We start from the raw sequence: 26,131 nt of genomic DNA on the forward strand, positions 1-26,131 counted from the left end.
TATAGTACATTTTTTGGTAACTACATGAAGCTAATGGGGATATATTAAACCGACCATGTATCAGTTGATACCTACAGATGTATCGGACTGTAATTTGCTTTAAAAGTATTTTTCTATGTGGATTGGGGACCAAAATTGGCTCCACAGCCTGGTAAATCTGCCCCTGTGTCCAACAGTCAGAAAAATTCACTATTTTATAGGCTTTACATAAAGATTCAGTTTGAAGATACTTATTTAGATTATCCTCATCCTTTTTGCCTGCAGTTAAGTTCTTATTGAGGCAACTGTTGGGATGTATCTTTTTACAGCATATATTGATTAGTAAGCTCCTGAATATAAACCGGGCAGATGAAAATAGAGCAGGAGGAGAGCTTACACGTGCCTCAGTCTCTCCTTCCCCTAATGGTTTTATCTGAGGATTACCTGACCTCACTTTGAGCCTGAGGTAGACAGTGACGCTCACTCAGAAAAGCCACCAGCGACAGCCTGGACAAACACTGAAATATCTGATCTGCAGCAGCAAAACTCAAACCTTAAAAAAGGATTTCTGGAGTTGTATCCCTTTTTTTTTCTAGATGTGCAGGAAGTAAATCTGTGAAGTGAGAAAAGCCACTGGAGAACAGACACTGGAGAACAGTGATACGGGCCAGGAAGCCGAGTCTCAGAAGAAGGCCAGAAGACTGGAGATCAACCTGACCCTGGAATCAATGGTGAGATGTTGCTTAAAGTGCCGGTTAGAAAATTCAGCAGTTAAATTACATAAAGAAAAATCATGAGGAGAAGAAGGCAAACAAAGCAGTGAGATAAGCCAAGATAAACCTCTGTAATCCACTTCACACACCACAGATCAAATGTTGAGTTTTAGTGTTTTCACGCCTGATAGTCTAGTTAGTAGACCCTGTTTAATTGGGAACCAAAGTTGCAAGTCTGTTTCATTATCAGCTGGTGAGGTTTGCTTTCGCACTGCACTGTGTCAAATGAACCAAACCCTTTGAGAAACCTATTTATCCTCCTCACCTGTGGTGGCGCTGCGCCAAGAACCACTGAAGGAAACAACTCAAAAACCTCTGAATAAGACATGAGCACAACTTAAATGCAAACAGTAATGGAGTAGGACCAGATTTCAGTGGTTGTAGTATTTCTCTTTTGTCTATAGCAAAAGAAAACGAGCCATTTCTCCAGCTAGCGATAGAGTCGTGTGTTTGTTTTTGTTGTATTTCCACAGAATGCCCTGTGCTGCCAGAGTTCACTTTTTTGGTCCGCATCAGAAGCTCCATTCACATCAGTCCATTTTAATTAAACTCTAGTTTGTTTGTCCGGTTTGTTTGGGGAGCTGTCAATCAAACTGACTAAAAAAATTAACTCTGGTCCACCTAGAAACCAAGATCTTGGTTTGGTTGAAATGAACTCTAGTGCGGTTACAAAGCATATGTGAACACCAAGTGGATCAAAACAACTCCAAAAGCAGGAACAGGGTTACAGCATAGGGTATTCTGGGTAAATACAACCGAAACAAATGCATGACTCTAATACTAGTGGGAGAAATGTCTCATGGTCTTTTACCAGAGACAAAAGAAAATTCCTAGAACCGCTAAAACTGTAGGAATTGACACCACTCCATTTTGTTTACATTTGGTAAAGAAGGAAGTTGAGCTCAGTGTCTTATTCATATTCTGTATCGTTTCCTTCAGTAGTTTTTGATGCAGCGCCACCACAGGCGAGGCGGGGTACAGATTGCCTGAAGGCTTTGGTTCATTTGACACAGAATAGTGTGAAACTGAACCACAGCAGCTGAAAATGTAGCAAATGTTGTAACTTTGTTTCTCAATCAAAACGAGTCTACCGGAGTTCAATTGCGCAATCACACCTCCCCAAACAAACCAAACTTTCTCGACAAACAAACTAGAGTTTAATTAAGGCAAACTAAAGACGGCTGGTGTGAATACACCCTTAAAACATGCCCATCTGTAAAAGACCTACTGTTCACAGCTTCCATCTGCCTAGATGCTCGTCAACCAGTTGTGTCCCCTCATCTCTGCAGGAGATGTCCAGCAGCCAGTGCGACTCGGTGGTGGTGAGCGTGGAGTCGCTCTTGGGCGATGCCAAGCGGATGCAGCAGCAGTGCAGGGAGCGCAGCGAGCAGCTGTCAATGGCCGCCACGCAGCTGCGGGTGGAGTCGGCCGCCCTGAAGGAGCAGTGCGAGGCCACCCAGCTCGACATGGCCCGGATCCGCCGGCAGCTGGATGAGCTACTGGACACCAAAGCGGCCTTTGAGGCCAGGGAGCGGCAGGCCCGTAAACTCAGCAAGCAGCTGTGAAGAGACCAGAGGAGGTTCTAGCAGGAGGAGAGAGAGCTGATGTTTGGACGGTGTCAGATAGTTTAAATGATCCTTTGAAAGGGTGGAGTCATTTTTAACAATCACAGCACTGCTGTTTATTGTACACTGTATTTCCATTGACTATATAATTGTGCAGTCCAACATTTGAAGATAAATTCACTTAATGGAAACACCAATTTCAGAAAATCCCTCGTTTTTTGTCCCCAATAGAACCAGGTTTACCAGACTATCAGGTGTGAAAACATCCTTAGTACAGCCTATGGTTTTAAAAATGGAGACGGAGGAAGTGAACAAAGTTTCCAAATATTGATCTAACATTAGCTGCGTTTCAATTGACCATGAGCAAATTGGAATTACACAAAAAAGTCACTTAATGGAAACAATACGAAAAATGTTTTGGTGCTAGGATGAAGTAGTTTGTTGGCCGTATCAAAATTGGTTTATTTCGCAAAACTGCAATGGAAACATTCTTTTCATATCACATGATCAAGAAAACAACAGAAAGTAGCTGGAGAATAATGGTGCAGTATGTTTGTTAATGACTTATCACGTGAACAAACTCATTTACGTGTGATTTAATGGAAGCTCTGCCATTGCGAAATTGCACTTTTTCAATATCAGCAGAATATTGACAACGTTTTTGTGCACATTTGTAATGGAAATGCAGCTGTAGAAGTCCTTCTATTTACTTTTCTTAGTCATTCATCTGCTTGATAAATTATTTAATTATAACAATTACCTCTCATGCTGCTTTCCAGCTAATTTAACGCTTTTACAATAAAACTGTGAAAAATCTGAATCATTACCCCAGATTTCTTCGCGACATTTCTTTGTGTCAAATAAACGTCTTGTAACTCCAGTCGTGTTTCGTTTCTTCGTGTGTCGTTTCGTTTCTCTTCAGGAGTCAGAGGAGTGAGTTAAATCTTCATGGTCTACATTGAAGAACTCCTGTTAAAGGGTCGGCTTTTATTATATTGTTGATTGTTTGTTTATCATTTATCGTTGTGATTTTTCAAGGTGGTCAGATTGTCTATAGAGCAGTTCTTCTTTAATTGTACGACGACCAAATTACATTATTATTGTCTGTATTCATGGTTTACCGCTAAACTGTAGCCTCCGGTCGCTAGGAGGCAGCAGTGCTCAAAGTAATCAACATGCTGCCTGTTCATGTTCAACCAACCAACTCTTTACAGCGTATAGTTGACGGAGGAAAAATGGTGAAGTTTGTGACCCTGAAAAGAAAATCATCGGCAGAGGCAAGTAAATACCCTTCAGTTTTATTGCTAACTACCTAAAAACACAACAACAAGGCAAGTAAAGCGAGTGAGTGTAGGTTTTCTATTACTGGATTGGACGGCGCCATTAGCTGCTCTAGCTAGTCACGTTCACCTGCACGCGCCATTGTCTACAGAACCTTACAGGTCCGATGTGGAAATCTGTTACCAAAATGATTGTAGCGGCCTTATTTATTATCAAATTTCTTATTTAAATAATGCTTTAAAGCTAAAAAAATGAAAAACATGAAACCTTTGCTTATAGAGAATGAATGCATTTTATTCTTTGTGTTTTTGATATTTGTAGTTGTAAGAGCCATATGGTCAAAATAAGCAATTACTGATGTGGCAGGAGCACAAGGTGTTGACACTTCGGTGGTGGGTGTGTCAAGGTGGGCGTGACTGTCACTTAGGTATGAATGGAGCCGAGTTGGCGCGCTGGTTTAGTATGTATGAGGAAGCGGGTGTGACGGTGGTTGTCATAATTTCTGTTGACCATGCTATAATGTCGCTTATTGTTGGCGCCATTGTTTGGTTTAGCCTGGTCAGTATGTGTCAGTAGCTACTTGTAAAGTCTCAAATATGGCTGTTAAAGTTGGAATAAATGGATGATTGCAACAACGTGAAGCGACCTGGAGTTTATTGAAGCATGCGTCGGACAGCGAGAAATTCACCCCGTTAACCCAGTGCGGTCCTCTACAATACCGTTGGTTTGCCGCACAATTATCGTCAACAGAAAGACAATGGAATGAGTGACTCGTTGAAGGACAAGTCTGGATTCTTCGCTTCTGCTTGGAACAGTTTGGAAGCGGTAATGGCGCACGCAGCGCAGCGTCATCAATCAATTAATTGAATGATTCCTTCACCGCAGCTCAATCAAGTCCGCTGGAACTGAGGTATGGACAAACACACACGTATTGAGTCGACTGTTTGAGGAGGAATTGTTAAGACAAATATCTGGAAATGGAGTTAGCTGGATCAAAGTCAAGTTCCGTTGTAAGCGGTAAAGATGAAAAAAGACGATCAAAATTAACTGTTAAAGCACTACAGAATAAAATTGAGAAGCTTCAAAAGGATCTCAAAGCAAAGGTTCATAAAATTAAAGGAGAAATAAACATTATTAAAGAGCTTATGAAAAATGAAGCAAATCTTGAGAGTGTTCAGTCTCACTGTGATGATTTTAAACTGTTGCTGGAGGATGCAAATCAGCTGTATGAGTCTGTTATTCCACTGTTTCCTGCTGAAGAACAAGAAAGACAAAATACTTGGTTTTTAAGTTTGAGTAAATATAATTCTGAATTCATGCAAGAAGTTGAGAAATGGCTTTCAGGTGCTGAACAAGTCAACAATGCAGCTCAAATGAGTGAAGAAGCTGAATTACATCAGGCTCAATTGTCCAGTGTGAATAAAGAGCTTAATGCACCTTTAGTTTCTCAGCATATAGAGTGTGATGAAAATGCTGGTGTTGAGGATGATGTTAAGCCAAGTGACAGTGTTTCTAATGTGGACAGCAGAAAGTCTAGAAGAAGTCGGTCATCAAGAATTAAGTCTTCTGTGTCTTCTACATCTTCAGCTCTTGTTAAAGCAGAAGCAGATATGGCTGCATTAAAGGCACGACATAAGCTGTTGAAACAAAAACATGCTTTAGAGGAGCAGGAGGAACAGCTAAGGAAAAAGAAAGAAGAACTGGATTTGGAGATTGAAATTGCAGCATCAATGGCTAAAGTTAAAGTGTTTCAGGGCTCTGTCTGTTCTACAGTGACTAGTGCTGCACAGATTCAATCTGATGGCATGAATTCATATTTTGAACATGAAAATAAAAGATCTCAAATGCTGAATGTTGATGCAGATACATTTGTACCTACAGCAGCGGGAACTGATTGTTATGATAAAGCTCCAACCTTTCAGTCCTATTCTTATTTGGGTGCAAGACCTAAAGACACAAGAGTTAAAGAAAATCCAGACACATTAACTGACCAGGTGAAGATAAAAACAACACAAGTTGAAGTTCCAACAGATCGAATGTTACATCAAGCTCAGCTACAACCATCACGTCATAAAGATTCATTATCAGTTGATGAAAATAAACTGTTAAGTGTATTGGAAAGGCAAAATGAAATTACAAGCTTGCTTGTAAATCAGCAATCTTTATTTTTTCTGCCAAAAAGAGACATACCAATATTTGATGGTGATCCACTCCAATTTAAGACATTCATGACAGCTTTTGAACACAGTATTGAATCAAAGGCGCATAGTGCCAAAGATTGCTTATACTTCTTGGAGCAGTACACTAGAGGCCAGCCTCATGACTTAGTGAGAAGCTGTGTTCATATGCCTAGTGATTCTGGATATGTTAAAGCTAAATCTCTACTTCAAGAACATTTTGGTTGTTCGTTGAAAGTAATTGCTGCATATATGAATAAAGTTTTGTCATGGCCAGCTTTGCAAGCAGAGGATGTAAAAGCTTTACAAGCATTCAGCTTTCTGCTCAGAGAATGCTGTAATGTGATGGAAAACAATGGCTGTATGCATGAGTTGGATGTTCCTGCCAACATGCAAGCAATCATCAAAAAACTGCCCTTTAAACTGCGGGACAGATGGAGAAATGAGGTGTGTGATTTGCAAGAGAAGTTCAAAAGAAGAGTAACTTTCAGTGACATTGTTCGATTTGTAGAAAGGCAAGTGAAGATCGCTAGTGATCCACTTTTTGGTGATATTCAAGATTCTTTATCTAGACCAAAAAAGGATGCAGGAATCTATAAATCACAGCAGCGATTAAAGATGAAAGGAAGTAGTTTTGCTACTATTGTTGGAGAAATGCAGAAGAAAGCTGACTTTGAAGTAAAGAAGGGACAAGAGACAGCTGTTATAAAGAGTTGTTTATTTTGTGGAGCTGGACATTCTTTGGACACATGCCCTCTACTGGAAAAGAGGACACATGGGGAGAAGTTGACATTTCTGAAAGAAAATGGGGTGTGTTTTGGCTGTTTATGCACTGGGCACATCAGCAAGGACTGTAAAAGGCGACATCACTGTAAAGTGTGTAGCTTGAGACATCCCACCATGCTTCATGTCTTCTCCAAAGAAAAGGAAACTCGTCCAGTCCATAAGAAGAAGGAAGTGGAGACAACAAGTGGAAGTGCCTCCATCTCTGCTCAATCCAGTGGTCTAACTGGGGCCGGTGAGCATGGCTGTACTCTCTCTATTTTACCAGTTAGAGTGAAGTCTACAAAGAGCCAGAAGACAATAATAACATATGCGTTTTTAGATCCTGGAAGCTCTGCCTCATTCTGCACTGAAGAACTGATGAACAGATTATGTGTCACTGGGAGACATACAAGCATCCTTTTACGGACAATGGGTCAAGAAAGGGTGGTTGGAAGCAACATTGTGTCAGATTTGGAAATTGCTGGGTTGAATGAAGACATCTTTTGTGAATTACCTGACTTATTCACACAGAGAAGCCCGTTCATAACAGCAACATCCCTCACCAAGAAGATGTTGAAAGATGGTCACATCTGAAAAATTTGAGGATAACTGAAATCAATTCAGGAGTTGATTTGCTTATTGGGACCAATGTGCCTAAAGCGCTGGAGCCATGGGATGTCATTCGAAGTCAAAATGGAGGCCCCTACGCAGTTAGAACAATTCTTGGGTGGACAGTGAATGGACCTCTTAGAGGAGACTGTGATGTCGACACAAGAGAGCTACAATCGACTGTTACTGTTAACAGGATTTCTGTGTCAAGACTTGAGAACTTATGGCAACAACAACTGAAGGTTGATTTTCCTGAATGTTCTCGAGATGAACAACCTGGATGGTCCAGAGAGGATAATCAGTTCATGGAGCTAGTTACAGAGTCAATTAAGCTGGAAGAGGGACATTACACCATTGCGTTACCTCTGAGACACAAAGATCTGAAAATGCCCAACAATAGGAAATTGGCTGAACAGCGTGTTTTGAATCTCAGAAGGAAGTTTACCAAAAACCATCAATTTCTTTCTGATTATACTAACTTCATGAATGATATAATTTCCAAGGGCTATGCTGAAAAGGTCTCAGTTGAAAATCTTGAACGGTGTGATGGGAGGGTTTGGTATATACCACACCATGGAGTATATCACCCTCACAAGAAAAAGATAAGAGTCGTGTTTGACTGTGGTGTAGCATTTGGAGGAAAATCTTTAAACACTCAACTCTTACAAGGTCCAAACCTCACCAGTTCATTGGTTGGTGTCATCACTAGATTCAGAAAGGAACCTGTTGTTATCACAGCGGATATTGAGGCCATGTTTCACCAGGTCCGAGTACCACCATCTGACTCTGATCTGTTGAGATTTCTCTGGTGGCCAAATGGAGAGTATGATCAGCATCTGGTGGAGTACCGAATGGTTGCACATCTTTTTGGAGCTACATCATCTCCAAACTGTGCATGTTTTGCACTAAGAAGATGTGCAGAGGACAATCAAAGGCTGTTTACACCAAATGTCATAGATGCGGTGCTTCACAACTTTTATGTGGATGACTGTTTGGTCTCTGTGAGCACAGAAGAGGAAGCTGTCTCATTATATCAAGAACTCCGTGCTTTGTGCAAGAAAGGCGGATTTCAACTTCTCAAATGGATAAGTAACCGACGCAGTGTTCTTGCTGCAATACCACAGCATGAAAGATCAATTGATGTTAAGAACCTGGATATGGATAATGATGATCTACCTGTGGAACGTGTGTTGGGAATACAGTGGTGTGTACAATCAGACCTGCTGAAATTCAAAATCATTCTCAAAGATAGACCTCTGACAAGACGAGGAGTCTTGTCCATTATAAGTTCCATCTATGATCCTCTTGGATTTCTGGCACCAGTTGTCTTAGTCGCAAAGGGGATTCTACAAGATCTAAGCAGAAGACACGTTGGCTGGGATGATCCTTTGCCACATGATATGGTCCAGAAGTGGAAAAACTGGCTGGAAGGACTTCATCGGCTTGAACGGTTTGGAGTTAACAGATGTCTGAAACCACAAGATTTTGGACAAGCCACAAGTTCGCAGCTACATCATTTCAGTGATGCAAGCGAGAATGGATATGGAACAGCGAGCTACCTGTTGCAGTGTAATGCTGATGGACAAGTGCATTGTGCATTTGTAATGGGTAAAGCCCGGGTAGCTCCACTGAAACCCATCACCATCCCTCGCATGGAGTTGACTGCTGCAGTGGTTGCCAGCCGCATGGATAAGCTATTGAAGAAGGAGTTAAGAATGGAATTACAAGATTCAGTATTTTGGACTGATAGTACTTCAGTTTTGAAGTACATCAAGAATGAAAGATTGAGATTTAAGACTTTTGTGACAAACCGAGTTGGAGAGATACTCAATTTGTCAAATCCCTCACAGTGGAGGTACGTTGCTACCAGTATTAATCCAGCAGATTTGGCATCCAGAGGAACAAGTGCTAAGTCTCTCTTGAAGGCTAACACCTGGGTGTTAGGACCAAAGTTTCTTCAGGACCCTGAATGGAAATGGCCTGTAAATCCTGAGGACATAAGTCATTTTGCTCTGGAGGATCCAGAAGATCCAGAGGTCAAGACATTGGTTTCTGTTAATGCGACATGCACCAATGAACAAGTGGATCCGATTATGGACTTCATTCATTCATTTTCTTCTTGGGATAAATTGAAAACAATGGTTGGGTGGCTACTCAGGTTTAAACAATTGTTGTTCAAACTGGCTCAAAAGAGAGCACAGCTGAAGTTAGATCTTGCAGATTCTAAACTTGATGAGTTTAAATTTCAAGAAAGATTGGAGAAAGAAATGAATGTGTGCAAGAACGGCAGAAGTGGCAAAGAACAAGACGGAACTTTTTGCCAGGAGATGTCGTCCTCATCGTGGATGACTCTGCTCCACGCAACTCTTGGTTAATGGGTAGAGTTGTGAACATTGTTCCAGATAAAAGAGGACTTGTGCGAACAGTTCGCATCAAGACAAAGACAAGCTTCCTGGAAAGACCTATTACCAAGTTGTGCCTGCTTCAGGAGGCAGCAACGGCATGAACATTTAACAAACTTTTCTCTCCTTTCCATTTACCAGTGACTTCCTTTTCTCTAGTTGATTGCTTATTCTAAATGATAGATTAAAATAAATTTGATACGGAGCAATTTATAATTGTTTCTTAGGTTTGTCTCTTACAGTGTTGACACTTCAGATAATTATTTTTGTAATAATTAGGGGCCGGAATGTAAGAGCCATATGGTCAAAATAAGCAATTACTGATGTGGCAGGAGCACAAGGTGTTGACACTTCGGTGGTGGGTGTGTCAAGGTGGGCGTGACTGTCACTTAGGTATGAATGGAGCCGAGTTGGCGCGCTGGTTTAGTATGTATGAGGAAGCGGGTGTGACGGTGGTTGTCATAATTTCTGTTGACCATGCTATAATGTCGCTTATTGTTGGCGCCATTGTTTGGTTTAGCCTGGTCAGTATGTGTCAGTAGCTACTTGTAAAGTCTCAAATATGGCTGTTAAAGTTGGAATAAATGGATGATTGCAACAACTTGAAGCGACCTGGAGTTTATTGAAGCATGCGTCGGACAGCGAGAAATTCACCCCGTTAACCCAGTGCGGTCCTCTACAATACCGTTGGTTTGCCGCACAATTAGTAGTAAATAAAAAAATAAAATTGCAAGAAAAGATAGATTTTCTGGTATTTTGGTGTCATTCATTTGCAGGAAATCAATGCAATTATTTCTATAAGATAGAAAAACTGCTAAGTATTCATCTTTTAAATCTACAGATGATGGTTCTTTATCAATAGCAAAAGTTTTTAAGACACATTGTGGAAGGTCCTAAGAGCCACAGATTGCAGAACCCATGGTGTAGACAGAAAATCTGCATAATGTAGTATGAGACATTGTTACTCTATTATGAGGTGATTGGAAGCTAATTGGACTAGTATTTGTGTAATCAGCGCCACATGGCGTTAGTTGTTACCTTCATGTTGTTGTACATTTGGACATGGAAGACTAGTTTTTTTGTTGTTGTTTTTTTTAAAGGTTTTATTGGCTCTAGTGGCCTCCATTTGACAGTTAATTGACAGAAAAGTGGGTAATGAGAGAAGGGGGAAGACATGCGGCAAAGGCTGCCCGGCCGGGAATCAAACCCACGACGGCCACGTCAAAGACCAAGGCCTCCCTACGTGGGCCGCGCCTAACCCCCACGCCACCACAGCACATCCCCATGGAAGACTAATTTAACTGGAGATCAAATCATATAATGCTGCTAATCGGATGTGAAGAGTGGAAGAACATTATTTAGCAAAGGAAGTGCATTTTTCCATGCTTCTACTACCAGGCAGACCTGGTCTATGACATTTCTTTTCTTCATTTACATTTAAAAAATTTTTCAGTTGTGTTGTCTATTTTTACTTTATATTTTAAATAATTATTTTCTTTTTTAAAGTTTTACATTTTTATCTGGGTTATGTAATTTGTTTTCTTTCCTGTGTACAGGAAAGTGTAACTGTGTTTAAGAAACTGTTTTCTTTCCTATTTAAAATTCATAATTTTTCACTTGTGGTATGTTATTTCTTTTCTTCATTTATATATATATTTTTTATTATAAAATTTTCACCTGTTTTGTAATTTTTTTTATTTGCATCTTAAATTTATTCATTTATTTTTTAATTCTTAACTTTTACCTGTTATTTATTGTCTTTATTTTTATATATTTTTTTGTTTCTTGTTTGTTTTTACTTGTGTGCATTTTCTGTTGGTCTCCAACTCTCTCCGATTGTCAATCTCTTTGTCTCATGTTAATAAGTTTTATTTTTTCTCTCATAAAAAACAGCAAAAAGGCCTGTGTCATAAAAGATTAAAATTTTAATCGGCATTATAAATCATTCTATAAATACATGGTTGTCATTTCATTAAGAACGCATCTTAAATAGCAACAGATAACAAACAAGCAGTCGGGTTGGGGGTCAAAAAGTTAAACAAAAACAGCGGAGCAGTGTGAGCTGCTGTGCTACAGTCAGAAACTGGGAATGTGAGTGCCTCGTTTAGGTGTGGTGTCTGCAGCTCGGCTCTTCATGTCATCACCGCTCTGGAAGACATCAGAGGAAACAGAAATAAACACTTGCAGAATGGCTGGTTTTTGTGCTGCTGAAGATAACTTACTCTCGACTTTCTTTTTTAGTGGGGAGATCGCTGCTTTTGCCTGGAAGACACAGAAATGAGTTTATATTAGAGACTGCGATGGATGCACCGATTGATCAGCGGATGACTGGAATCTGACGATATCCGACACCCAAGCTCTTTTTTTTCCTGCTCCACAAATACGCTGCAGGTAAATAACCAAACTGTAAATAAAACCTTGACAGCACTAACAAACAATATATGCATGGAAATAGATCTTAGAATAGAAAAAACCTTTATTGTCCTGCACAGGGGAAATTCAGATAAAACTGAGTTTGTCGCTACAAGCAATTAATCAATTAACAGCATGATAAATTATCATTTCTATACTGATGATTAATAGTTTTTGAAGAGCAATTTTGTTTCCGGAGACTTTATTTTTTTACATCGTTTCAGGTTGAGTGTGTTGTTTTAAATTTCCATTTCTTTTGTTGATTTTGGTTGTGTTTTTATTATGGATATTTCAATTATCTTCCAGTTACAGTTTTCAATGTTCTTTACAAAATTAAAGTTTGTTATTAAGCCATTAGCCATATAGTACTTCAAAATGGCCTCAAAACAACAATCATAACATTTATTGCAATAATTTCTGGGACAGTTTATTGTCTAGCAAAATGTATCCTGACAAGCCTAACGGCAGCAGATATAAAGATTCACAGAAATATTCTTAAAGTGTTAATAATAATAATATTAATAATAATATAGATATACTATAGAAGACTATAACAAAAAATATATATCATTTTGAGAAACTGGAAGTAGAGGAACTTTAATTTTCTTTTTTAAATATCTTATCTATCCACAGACCTCTATATTCTGCTTTCTTATAAATAATTTTTATCTGTTAAATTATAATTATTCAGCTTCTAAATCCCGTTGTAGCTATTAGTTTATCTTAATTTGCTTTTGAAAGATCTCTGGTTAATATTTCATGAACTAATATGGAAAAATGTCAACAATTTTCAGGTTTTGTCTTATTTCTGATCAGCCTTAATTAAATTAAATTCAGTTTATTCATGTTGCACCAAGGCAGTTTACAAACAAACAAACATTTCAATTTAATCATCAATGCAATCCTATTGATTAGAGTTATTAAAATCAGTTTAAGAAGTTTTAGTCTTGTGATAAAAATAATCTTGCATAAATATTCAAACCCCTTTTATTGTCACTCATTTTGTTGTAGTTTATTTAAGTGATTAAAAGAAAGATCTAGAGAAAGTGGATTTCTGACCTTCTTGATGGCGGTCCAGTCTTCCAGGATGTCGATGTCTCTCAACATGTAGACGATAAACGGCCCTGAAACACGAAACCGGAGCTTTAACCCGACCTGAACGTGTTTGTTCACTGGAGGGTCAATAAGATTTGCTTTTCTTACCTGAAACTAGAGACACTTTCTTCTTCCTGTCCGAGCGGCCGAGCAGGTTCTTCCTTTTGCACTTCTTTCCTCTCATCTCATCGCTCCACTCTGCAGCAGAGAAAAGCAGCAGCAGAAAAAAACCAACACGTCCATAATTAATCACACAGAATATCAAAGATGAAGAAACCAACAAAGTTCTGAACATTTTTCTGTTTCAGTCAAAAGGAAGGAAGGAAGAACAATGTAGAGACAAAAGAAGAGAAAGGCACAAGATAGGGAAGGAAGGATGGAAGTATGAAAGGAAGGAATAAAAGGATAAGTGGAAGGAGAGTGTAAAGGAAACAGAAGGCAGAAGAAATGGAAGGAAAGAATAATTAGTGCAGAAGGAAGTAAAAAAGGAAGGTAGGAACAGAGGACACAATGGATGGAAGAAAGGAGAACATAATGGTGAAAGTAAGGAGGAAGGTAGAAAAACGGAACCAAAATGACAACTAAAAGAAAGGATAGAAGATTAGATAAAGGAACAAACAAAGACTAGAGGAAAGGATACATAAGAACGATGCATAAAAGGAAATGAGGAAGAGAAGGAGGACACAGAAGGAAGGATGCATGAAGGAACTAAGAACGGACAGAAAAAAAGACAGATTAAAGATGCAAAGACACAAGGATGGAAATTTGTCCCAAACATGTAAAATACCGAGCCCAAACTGCAGATTTGATTTCAGGACGCGGCCGCCATCTGACCGCGACTCCATGTCTATGAAATTGTCTCCATAGTAACGGTTTACCTGAGCTGAGGTCTATGTTCTGCCTGTCTTCCTCCAGTCTGCGAATCTTTTCCAGAAGCTCCGCCTTCATGGCGTCAAACAGCAGGGAGCGCTCGCTCTGCAGCACAAAGACCGTCAAACCTTTAGTCACCTGGAGACTTCAAGGTCCGGACGGGTCAGACAGACAGACGCCCTCAGCTCAACAAAATGACTGAACCACCAGGTGGCGACGTCAACAACACGCTCCAAAAGCGATTCGGATTGGTCCAAACAACATCAATCGTTCTGATTATTTGTACGACAAGAACCGTTTGCGCCTGTACAATCTGCTGTACTTATTAGATGAGCTTCAAACACAACTGGATTTTATTTAGGGGTGTCGGATTAAAAGGAGCTGAATGCCCACCACATTTTTAGATTTGACACGTCTAGACTAAGATGTGGAAGACAATACAATCTATACCTACTTTTTCTATAAAAACATGTTCTAGAAAACGTTTGTTACATAAATTATACATTTAGGAGGTTCTGACGACAAATACGTCAAAGATTTCACTGTGAGAGTCTTTTTTTAATATTAAAAAAGAATCAATCAATATCCGCAGCTCTAGTTTATTGTACAGCAGCAAGCGCCTCTTTAGACCTTAATAACTTTGGCAAAAAGTAATAAAGAACAAATAATATATTCAAATAAACATATAATGACTAATGCAGGTTTTAGCAGTTTTTCAGATTTTTTTGATGGAGTAACTGCACTAAATATCTACAAAAATGACTCAAAATTCAAAAATATGTAATTTAATTTTGAGTCATTCTTTTGTAGCTATTTAGTGCAATTACTCCACAAAAAATTTTTTATCAGAAAAACAACTTGTAATTTTCTATGGTATTTTTCTGTAATTAGGTTGGAAACTATGTGCTGCTTTTTCAGAACTAAAAAAGTTGTAATTGTCACATTAGGTGTAATTGTATGAACCTTTAAGGACTTTTATAGTATTTTCCACCAATATCTGCATCCCATTGAAGAAAATACATCCACCCACTGAAGTGTAAAAATGTTGCATGAAAAATAATATTTTAAAAGAGACGTGCAGCTATGAGGTTTAATTTAGCTGGATTGAGGTTTTTAGTGTTTTTGGTGGTTTTGATGCATGACAGAGAATCACCTCCAGGTGTTGCTTCGCTCCCTGGATCTCACAGTCGTGTTTGTGTTGGATCACCTGCAGACACAGCTCCCTGTAAACTCCTGCAGAGAAAACCAGAGAGGCGCATGAGAGCCCCGACGTCCAAACGTCGATCTGGTCATAGAGGCAGAATGTGTGCAGCGATTCGGGTCGCTTTGGTTTACAAATGTTGGATTTTATATGTTTAGTCCACATTTTGATTTGGGTCGTTTTTATAATAACTTGCATCAACAACCTCTGATCAATTTATTGTAGTTAACTAAAAACCAACAAAACAAAAACTAAAATTCAGAAAATGTTTTTGTTAACTGAAATAAATAGAAACAGTAATTAAAACCTGTAACATACAAGAATTATAGCTCTAAAAACCTTCGTTTTGTGATTATGAATCCATTTATTAGCCTTTCCACCTGATTTTAAATGGATTTATGAGTAGATTATGTCAGCTGTCTGCACATTACAGTAATGGAATGAAAACTGCATCTTTGTAAAATTGATATCTATACATCAATTCATTACCCAATCGATGTATGCATAATCACAATACTTTGAATTCTGCACTTAAAATTGGCCAAAACATGAAAAAATAAAACTACTACTATAAGTAATAAAAGCTAAACTAAAACTGAACAATATTTAACTAATAATAAAAAGTATCAAACATGCTAAAAACTAATTAAATCTGAATTAGACAAACAAAAAGTCACAAAGAAATAAAACTAAACTATAATGAGAAACAAGAACAACATCTACATTTAAAATGATCAGATTCTCTGATTTTACTCTTTATAGGTTTATGTTTGAGTAAAGTTAACTTTGTTATTTTATTCTATGAACTACTGACAACAAGGCTCCGAAATTCCAAGCAAAAATGTTGTATTTATTTGCAAAAAATGAGAAATGGTCAAAATAAAGAAAAAGATGCAGTGCTTTCAGACCTCAAACAATGCAAAGAAAAGTTTATATTCATTTAGAAACAACAATAGTAAAGTTTTAACTCAGGAAAAATTTTGAAATCAGTATTTGGTAGAATATCAAATGGAGTTCAGTGCAGTTGGCTCTTCATTTAATTTATTTTGATGTCTGTCTTTAAAATCTAAGTTAATAACCGCATCTTTAAAACACATGGTAACCAAATTTGACATCACAATATGTCTGTTTTTACCAATAATCCAGTTTAAGGGAGGATAAAGTTATCAGAGTCCTTGCTTGTTGTCATGGTGGAGGTTTGATTTACCGGCCACTTGTGTTCGTATCTGCATGCTGTTCTGTAGAGCAGCCAGCGGCTCTCTGTATTCTCCAGCCTTCCCGGTCAAAACCTCGTCCAGCTTCACCTTCACCTGGTTCAGCCGCTCACGAAACAACCTGCAAACACCAGGAAGTCGGCCATGTTCCTCAGCTCAATGAGGGACGTTGAGCTGAGGAACAGTTGAGCAGATGAGAGCTTGAGTCGTTTTAACGAGGTTAAAATTGGAGTAATCACATTTTAATCAAAAACCCAAACATCGACAAAAGAAACATTTTCAATTCAAAAACCAATTTTTGTGCTAAAATCTTGAATAAACAAACATATGAGCTCAACAGTGAAGATATTTATTGTTTTTAATCTAAGTTATTCACCCATCAGACTGGTGCAGAGGGATGTTATATCCATTCAGCTTTCAGGTTTTTCAAGAATCTCAGATCATTTCTGTACCTTCTTTTAAAAAAAAATTCCTTCTTTAAAAATGTAACTGCCTATGCCGATATTAGCGATAGCGACGTCTGTGCTGCTGCATGTTTAGCATTGACATGCTACTTTTGGCTTGAATAGCTACGCTGATATGCTAGCTACTTTCAGCACAACGGTCTTGTCCAGAGTCTCATGAGATCGATTTTTGAAGCAACAATTAACTCCAGTGGGCCAAGAAAAGCACTTTGTCGTCTATTACTGCTGTTTCTAGATGTCACTTATGCATCAGGGATCATTTCTGTATGCTCTATAATAAATAATAAATCAATTAATCACAGGATGCATTAAAACAAGCTCAATAATTTCTATTTGTACAATTTACTGTTTTTTCTCCTTTTTCTCTTTCTACCAAAACTGATATTCAGTCTGGTGTTGAGGTCTCAACCTTTCGACAATTTTGGTTACAGAAACTAATAATTCATTTAATTTGTTTTATTTATTTTGGATATTTTTAATGTCTTCCAGTTCCAATGTCAAATGTTTGATAGAATTTAAAGTTTATTGTTCTTTGAGAGGGTGTAGTTGCATTGTTATGCTGTTACCATTATATCATTTAAAAATTATCTCTAAACAACAATATTATTGTTTATCACAATAACACCTGGGGCAAGGTATCGTCTAGCAAAATATGTTGTGGCTGGCCTACCAGAAACACAATACAAAAGTTTTCAGCAGGGACTTTTGTAAATTAAAAAATACCCCGATTAACTGCATTTAAATTTTTAACATGCTAAAATCAATTTAAAAATGAAAAATCTGTAATTAATGAATTGAAACTAACACATTAAAGTGCTGGCTCTAGTTTTGAGACATGTAGTTTGTTACCTCCAAACTACAAGCACCTTGTTGCTTTGTTTAGGACAGTATATGTGAAGGCATCCCAGTTAGTAAGCAGTTCGTATCTGTGGTTATTATTTACAGCACAGCATGGACAACATGAACAGAAAAAGAGTAAATTACTTCTCTTTGAGTTCCTGGAACTGTTTCTCCAGATCCATCATCTCGTCTAGACACTCTCCTCTTCTCCGCTCGCAGTCCTCATCGTCCATTTCTTCAGAGAGAGACATGTTTCACACCAGCAGTGGTTTCATTCAAGCATTTTTCCTTCCGCAAGATTTCCTACCTGAACTCTCCTCTTCCTCTTCCTCCTCCTCTTCTACCTCCTCACTCTCCTCCATGTCGCTGTCCCTCTCCTCCACGCTCTCCTCCATCGTCTCATCTCCTCCTATCCCCGTCCTCTCGGAGTCCTTCGGTTCCTCCACCTCTCCGTTGGCTTCGGGGAGCTGCGATTCTCCATCCGCCTCCATCTCCTCCTCCGGCTCCCTCTCAGCGGGTTGAGCAGGCATGGAGGGCTGGAGGGAGTATTTTACATTCAGAGCAAAGAATAATAACACATTTTATATTGTTTTCAAACAAGGAAACGGATGACACGGCTCTAAAATGTATATGAGTGTGATTTTCCTTTTTTAGCTCAACAGATTGACTCTTGTATCAGAAGGTATAGAAACTCCTGTTTCAAATATATAAAGATGTTCTTTATCACTGAGTTCAGCTGTTTTAGGTTTATCTGCAATTGTTTACCATTTTAAGACAATTTAAAGTTACAGAATGTCAGTAAATATTAATGCAATAAGTTTGAAACATAGTTCTCCAATCACTGATTCTCAAGTGTAATCTTTCAATTTATAATTAGATAGAATTAAATTTGGTAGCAAATGTTATTGCTTATTTTTATATCATTAGTATTTTATTTTGTTTGTGTGTCGATATAAACATGCACAAAAATGAATGAAGGACAGATTGTGAGACACTGAGCCACCTTATGGTTCTAACAGTCTGTGTGAAGTAAGCTACGTAAACATTGGCTTTAACCGGAAGTTAGTATTTTTATTTCTTAAAAAGAAATAGTATGTGTCTTTTTTTTACATGGGTAAACCTTTTAAAATTCATTTCGATTTGAACCAGGTGACAAAAATAATACATTAAATAAATAGATAATTCCTTTTAAATTTTCCCGAAAGTTTGTGCGACCGCTCCAAACATAACTTTATTTTGGTAAAAACCGGAAGTGAAGCATTAAAATCTAGACAACTTCACTCTTCGCAGCTTACGTGATGTCATTAAGTAAAAAACGGTAAACGGGGAGAGCGACAACATTTAAACTAAATTAAACAGCCAACTTCATCTTAATTTGAGTTGTATTGAATGTATTTCTTACTAATAAGTCACGAAAGGTAGAGATGAAAACTATTTCCTCGTATTCTTTTAAAAAGCAGCGGTAAACGGCCAGTGAAGTCAAGTGCAACACTAGCTAACATGGAAACAACACACAGCGAGGGAAACGTTGTTCGCCGCATTTACAGTCGTCCAAACTCGCCTCACTTTGTATAAGCAGATGCGACGGTTAATGCTTGACAGTATAATAGGCGGGGTGAAGCCGTTTAACAGCGCAGAGAAACACCGGAGCATCTTCTGGGCTGATCTACAGGGGAGCAATACTCGGCTTAACAAACGCCGTTCTTCCCCTCCGAGTGAGCAGGCAGGCAGCCCATGCTGTTTGTAATCAGATCACCGCCCACCGCATCTGGCGGCAGGCAGGAAAACCCCAAAGCTCACCTGGTCTGGTTGTTGAGCTGCAGAAAGTTTGAAGTTCGGTTTACTTGTTTATTTCCATTGTGAAAAGTACTTCCTCTTCGTCTGGCTCCGCTTCTGTTCGACTCTTTGCCGGACTCAACGAGCCCGTCAGTTTAGCCAATCAGCGTCGAGAGGTCCAGTGAAGTTGCCCAATAGGAAAGCCCATCCCGCAAAGGTTCGTCCAATCAAAATGTAAAAGTATCTCACACAAGCCAATCACAATATAATAATTCGGCATATTTTTGCTAAAGTAAAAGTAAAGTCATTCAAGAGTAGAAAAGTATTTTGTATAAAGGCTACTCAAGTACTAAGTAGCTGATCATAATATGTAATTATTATATATATTAACAGCCAAAAATATAAAGTAATATTCAAATGTTGGTGCTATAAAGACTAAAATAATGAATATAATCAAATAATATAATGACAGAAAGCAAACTCGGGGAGAGGAAACACTTTTCCAAATACGTCTCATATAGATATCAGAGAAGAGTGCAGTGTAGTAAAAATAGCCTACTAGAAGTATTTTCCCCCCCAAAAAAACTAAATAAATGTAACTAATTACTATTCTGACTTTAATGTGACATAATAAATATTTTTTTATATAAATATTGGACTTAATTATAGAATTTAGCATTTATAACTACAGCGCAACAGTTTTAGTAGAAAAACTTTTCAGCAGAAAACTAACCGTTCCCACTGTGAAATATGGTGGTGGCAGTATCATGTTGAGGGGACGTGTTTCTTTAGTAGGGGCAGAGCTGAACTGAGCAGTTTAAATCAAACCACATTTTTAGTGTTTAATTGCTGCAAAAGATATTGACAAAGTATTAATTAAGAAAGGTTTAGTAACACAAGATTTCAGATTTTAATTTGTATAAAATTGTGAAAATTATATATCATTTGCTGTCACTTCAGTTAATATTTTCTTTTGGTTGGATACGTAAAATCTGTTTGCAATGGGCAAAAATGTGAAAAACATCACTAGGTTTGTTGGCAATTGAAGACCTCTGTTAATGAGAGGAAATACAGTTTTTAAATATTACATTCTATGAATAATGACATTAAAATAAACAGTATGCAAACGTTCTTTTGCTCCCTTGCTACCGTAAAAAAGTTCTTTCTGCTTATGTTTACAGGCAGAAAGAAAAGTACTGATAGACATGTTGTAATATTATTTCCCACCACTAGGTGGCACCAAAGTGACGTTAAGAGCCAACGGTAAAGCAGGTTCAGAATTTCTTCATAAAGTAAAAGGTGCAGAAGATGTTATTGGTGTATCAAACTGTTCCTGCCGTTTAAAATGCTTTTACTTAGAGATTATCAATAAATGGCTGTGGAAGAATTTTGTCCAACTTGTCTTGAAAGAATTGTTTTAATTCACATCAGCACAGCTCAGTGGGAGTGAAGCATCTACTTTGAATAGGACATCTCCAAAACTATAATTAGCTAAAGAAAAATTAGGGAATCCTGAATCAAAAATGTATTTTAAAATATGTTAAATAATTTACCAGTGGAACTAGTACTTAAAAAAAAAATCAATATGACTTTAACCAAGCTCCTACATCTTGTTGAAAAGTTACTTGTAATTTAGCTTCATCTTATTTCAAGTGTATTTTTACTCGATCAAAACATTACGATCTTGTGTTTTTGCAGCATTGAGGTCAATCCTGTGACAAATTAATGCTATAAGGAATTGAATTAAAAACAGGGGGGAAAAAAATCAATTTCAAATGTTTTTATTAAAGTTGCATAAAAGAGTAACAAAATTGGGCAAAAAACAAAACCTGTTGTTGATATTGCTACATTTGTTTTTCTAATCATTGTCAAAAAAACCCCAAAGCAAAACACCTCCACCATTACTCCTTCTGCATGGTTTAGCTCTTGTATTTAGCATCAATGATAATCACTTGACTTTTTTTTTTTTACTTTTTTATTTTTTGCAATTTTCCCCAACAGTAAAAAAAAAACAAAAAACAGACATATCGATAACAGTCTAAGAAGATATATATAATATATAATCCAAAACCTGAATTTAGAAACAAAAATCCACTCAGCTACTGATTGATGTTGCCTAAAACAATCCGACCAATCAGAGGAACCGCCGGGAGCTCAGTCTGGAAACGCCACAGATAAAGGCAAAAGCAATCGCACCAGAAAAATGCATCTGAATGGATTTTTTTGTTCAACTAAATGTTGTTTCAAGGCTTGGCATCAAGAGGTGCGATGATCAAGATAAAAACAGACCAGACTTAAACAGGTCTGTGTGAATAGCATTGCTTACCTAAACAGAGTCGCTTTATAAAGGCCTAAGTATTAAACACTCACTTCTAACAGGAAAAAGAAAACATTTCAATACAAGGAGCGATAGATCAGAGATTCTCCACATGAAGCAGAGGGTCTTACAAAAGAGTTTAACTTTCCATTTATTCGTATTACAACCACAAACCTCAGAGTTAAAATAGGATTTCATTTGGTAAACTCAAAGTAGTGGATAATTGTAAAGTGGGAAGAAAATAATTTAGATATCTACAAATAAAATCTCACAAGTGTGGAATGCATCTGTAGTCAGCCCAAAATAAAATCCCATTCATCTCACAGAGCTCTGTCAACTGAAAAGGGAGCCTTACGAAAACTTAAACACTTAAAATTAGCACAGCAGTGCCTGATGATCAAATCTGACTTTTTTTTTCCAATATCAGATTTCAATTTTGTTTTAAGTGAGTGTTCATTCTACTAATTAAATGCAAGCGCAGTCAGACTTTTGGGTACGATCCCAAAGCATTGAGATGTTTATGGAAGTAGCAACAGACGGTGCCGCTTATGAAAATTATTGAGCAATAAGAGTCGACAGTATCGTTACAAGATCACAACAAGACAAAGGAATCTAAAACACAGAAAGCTAAGTGTCGTCACTGTTAGCGTCGGCCATTGTTTACATCCTGATTTACAGAGTCTGGGTTCATCTGGTGCAGAATTATGACAAAAGTCTCACGTCAGTGACTTCAAAGTGGGATAAAATGCAATATCACCGTTCAGACTGCAAATGCTTTGAAAACTATCAAATGCGGTTAATGTGGCGTTCCAGTTACCTGGGAATTCTCAGTAGGGTTTGACGTCAAAACAAAGGAAACAGCCGTCAAATTAATAAGCCGGAATTTCAACATGGCAGCGCCCAAACATTATTTACTTTCCAAAAGCAAACTCCACTTCTGATTTGTCCAGTTTAAAGCTACATTGATTTTAGACGCAATCTTAGATATGTGTCTTGTTAAATAAACATGTTTCCACCACAGATGTCTGCTGTTGATGCGAGAGGCGGCCATATTGCAGCAGAAAGTACGCTGTACAAGTCTTAACTGGGGGTAATGAAGTTGCTCCCAGTTTCCCAGGGGGAAATCTGATTTCAGAGGGAGTTCTGACTGGGGAAGCTGGACTTTTCCAATTCAGAGTACAACTTGAACACAGCATTAGTACCACTTATGGAAGAAGCACAAATCCGATTTTTTCACAGTGAAAAGATCAAAATGAGAGCGTTGCACATGTCCTAAAATACAATAGAAGCAAATTCATCAAAAAAGCAGGCAAGTGGGGAATGGCAGCTCTGTAGGAGCTGCAGAGGTCCACAGCTCAGGTGGTAGAATGGAAACTATAAACCAGGCCTTTATTAGGATGGTGCACCACGAAACCACCAGAAGTCCAATTAGCATCAACCCATATAACGAAGACAGGAAACACGTGGAAGAAGATGAAGACATCTAAACTTTAAAAGTAGTTTTCCAAAGCAGATTTTCTTACAGTTCACAATTATGCACTTTGTCAATCTACGAAATAAAATCCCAACAAACTACAGTGAAGTTTCTGGTTGTAAAAGTCATAAAATGTGAAAAATTTGAACCCATTTTTGCAAGGCAGAGTAGATCTGCTCAGCAACAACAAAAAAACTGAAGTACTCCTGTTTTCTTTTTTTTTTGGTTTGTGTAACATAAATTATACCTAAGGCAACATCTGTTTTTGTTTTTTTTGTTTTTTTTTTAAGAAGGTAAATGGAGTAAATTAAGGGAAAAGGTTGAGAAATGGATAAAATGTAGGAAGGAGTGAAATGAGAGAGCAGCAGTCTGAAAACGGGCCGTAGTAGAGAGAAAGGCAGACGGTAAAATGCCGGTAAATGTCGGCGCAGACGAACTGCAACATGATGATGCTGCCGTTGGCCGGCGGGTGTCGGGTCTCTGATCTGATTGGTCGGCGATCAGAAACAGATGGCTTATTCTTTGAGATGATTGGCAGATGCCATGAGAAGTGAAGAGAAACAAACAAAAAAATGGCTTAAAGATGAGAGAAGTGACTGCTCTGTTCAGAACAATGTGACGTTAGGGTGTTGTGGTTTTAAAAAAGGCAGCTTTTTACAGGGTTCCCTCTTTACGACTGTCAGGGTGTGTATGACAACAAGAAATAAAAAAGGAACCAGTCCTTTACCCCAAGAAACCCAGACAACTCTGTCCTACGTACAGCAGAATATACAGGCCCAAAAACACTCCTTACAATGACAGATGTTGCTGTACATTATGTAGCAACATACACTAATAGCAACACAGACGTACATGTGTATGTGCAGGCTGGATTGAGGAACCAAAATTCACATGCAGCCTATAAAAATAAAAAAAAAAAGAATAGAAGAAAAAAACCCACTTCTGGTCTAGCTTCAAATAAAAACAAGAACATTTATCTGAAGGTCTAAAACCGGCCTTGTAGCCAAACGCCTGACCAGTGAGTCTTTGTAAAGGTTCAGTCACTATTTCCAGGCATCAAAGTTTCCTCTTCGCTGTACTAAAGATAGATTTACACGACGCTTTGTGGTCAGAGGTTCAGATTTTCTTCCCCCAAAAATGACACAGTGCTGGGTTTATTTAGAAGGGCATATATCATCATATAATACAGCCAGAAAACCCTATGAAACACACACATTACATCCTAGTCTTTTCTAAGACTTTTTTGAATCACACCTACTGAAACAGGAAGGCACTACCATATATGGACAATTACGTAAAGTCTGAAAATCTCTCATGGTAATCACAGGACTACATTTTTAAGGATTATGTGGAGAAGGATAGCACATAATCTATGTGCTATCCTGAGTGAGAGATTTTCAAAAGTGTTGCCCTAAGAAACAACCAGAGCCAAAGCGATGAGATGAGACGAAAAGCAGGGAGTCAACAGCCAGACCGAGGTGATGGTTGTTTGAGAGCATAAAGTTTATCCTGTAAGAAAATGCTGTTTTTTCAATAATTAGCAGGATTTTGTTTGTTTCATCATTTATAAGTCAAATGAAGGAGAACAGATGGAGTATCTCTATCAACAATCGAGATACTAATAAACGATCTGATGTGTAAAGATGGCAAAATGTGATGTTTCGATTGTTCACTGTGCTCTGTGCACTTTGAAATGCCTTGTTGCTGAAATGTGTACAAATAACATTTGATTAGATTTTTTTATTTGATCTCAACTTCCCTTCTAGCCACAACTAGCGTAGCATAAGATTTTTTTTTCTTTCTGACCAACATCGTTACTCTTAAAGATGTTGGTCAGAACTGGAGCACTAATTGTACTAGTTCAGATTTTTATCCCAAGTTCTCCACTCTAGTTAATTACAGGAAGACTTCCTGACCAAGCTTTTAAATCCCTCTGAAGTCTACCAGTTTGTTAGATCTCCAATTTCTTGGATATTTCATTTTCCATGCTGGAAAGAGAACCATATAAATTCTCACTTTATGAATCCAAATTTTACACTCTTCAGCAACTTTCAGCTGCTTTACATTTCCTCTTCCTGTCACTTTTTATTTATTTATTTATTTTTTAACATATTTTTTTAGTCATGAAATGAATCCAACTATTCTGAGCTGTGAGTCTGGACACAGATGAAGTGGCTAAAATGATGATATATGCCCTTTAAGAGACACCAAAAAAGTCTTTTTGCAGCACTACCTGTGCTTAGGCGGCAAAAACAGAACCCCATAAATGTTATTAAAACAGATTAAGTGAAGTGACGATCTCCCTCAAACAGAACCAGGAAAGGGAAAACATCTCAAACAAGTTAAAATATTCACATAATCTCGCTGGTGGAGGCTGAAGTATTTCATCCTCAGTTTTCACTCTGTTTCGTATTTTACATGTTCCTCCCCGCTTTTACAGTAATTATGGGACTCTGCTCCTTCCTCAGACAGATGGGAAGATGGGAGGAAGAGGAGGAAGAGTACAGTAACGGCAGGAGAGGAAACAATAGGGCAGAGGAGAGACAAGCCCCAAGGCGAATTATTAATTTCTGCTGATGAAAGAAGTCCAGATCCATCACGGTACAAAACTCAAAAACAAAACGAAGCGACCGAGACAATTATGGCCAGAAACAATTCTAACATTTTATGACCTTAAACAGAGGAAGAAGACCTTAAATTAAAAACGTGGGGTGTGGAGGGAAGACGAGACGGAGGGCTGGAGAGGAAGGGAAAATGTGGGGAAAGTTTGGATGCCATCATTTCTTCTGAGGCGTAGAGAGCTTCTGCATTCCTCTGATCTTGTCAAGCAGCTCTGAGATGAAATCCTGCAGGACGACAAGGAGAACAGGACTCACAAAGCGTGAACTTAAACAGGAAATGGAGAGAAAACACAGGA

General features: G+C 38.1%; 2 protein-coding genes across 2 annotated transcripts in view; both read right to left on the reverse strand.

Moving 5' to 3' along the window:
• Window positions 1–11,456: 11,456 nt before the first annotated feature.
• On the reverse strand, window positions 11,457–19,585 carry brms1 (BRMS1 transcriptional repressor and anoikis regulator). The gene is made up of 10 exons (XM_044097614.1): window positions 19,448–19,585; window positions 17,955–18,183; window positions 17,792–17,882; window positions 16,337–16,464; window positions 15,082–15,161; window positions 13,937–14,033; window positions 13,167–13,256; window positions 13,023–13,087; window positions 11,774–11,813; window positions 11,457–11,699 (listed from the first exon to the last, which is right to left on the reverse strand). The coding sequence occupies exons 2-10, from the start codon at window positions 18,175–18,177 to the stop codon at window positions 11,692–11,694; spliced, it is 822 nt and encodes a 273-aa protein (XP_043953549.1). The 5' UTR covers window positions 18,178–18,183; window positions 19,448–19,585; the 3' UTR covers window positions 11,457–11,691.
• Window positions 19,586–21,188: 1,603 nt separating this feature from the next.
• ppp1r14bb (protein phosphatase 1, regulatory (inhibitor) subunit 14Bb) overlaps window positions 21,189–26,131 on the reverse strand; it is a 34,721-nt gene continuing 29,778 nt past the window's right edge. Inside the window, exon 4 of the mRNA XM_044097616.1 lies at window positions 21,189–26,060. Coding sequence (XP_043953551.1) covers window positions 25,992–26,060 — 69 coding nt within the window. The 3' untranslated portion in view covers window positions 21,189–25,991. The remainder of the gene's footprint in view (window positions 26,061–26,131) is intronic.

This window comes from Gambusia affinis, linkage group LG18 (genome assembly GCF_019740435.1).
Source record: "Gambusia affinis linkage group LG18, SWU_Gaff_1.0, whole genome shotgun sequence".
Classification (NCBI taxonomy): domain Eukaryota; kingdom Metazoa; phylum Chordata; class Actinopteri; order Cyprinodontiformes; family Poeciliidae; genus Gambusia; species Gambusia affinis.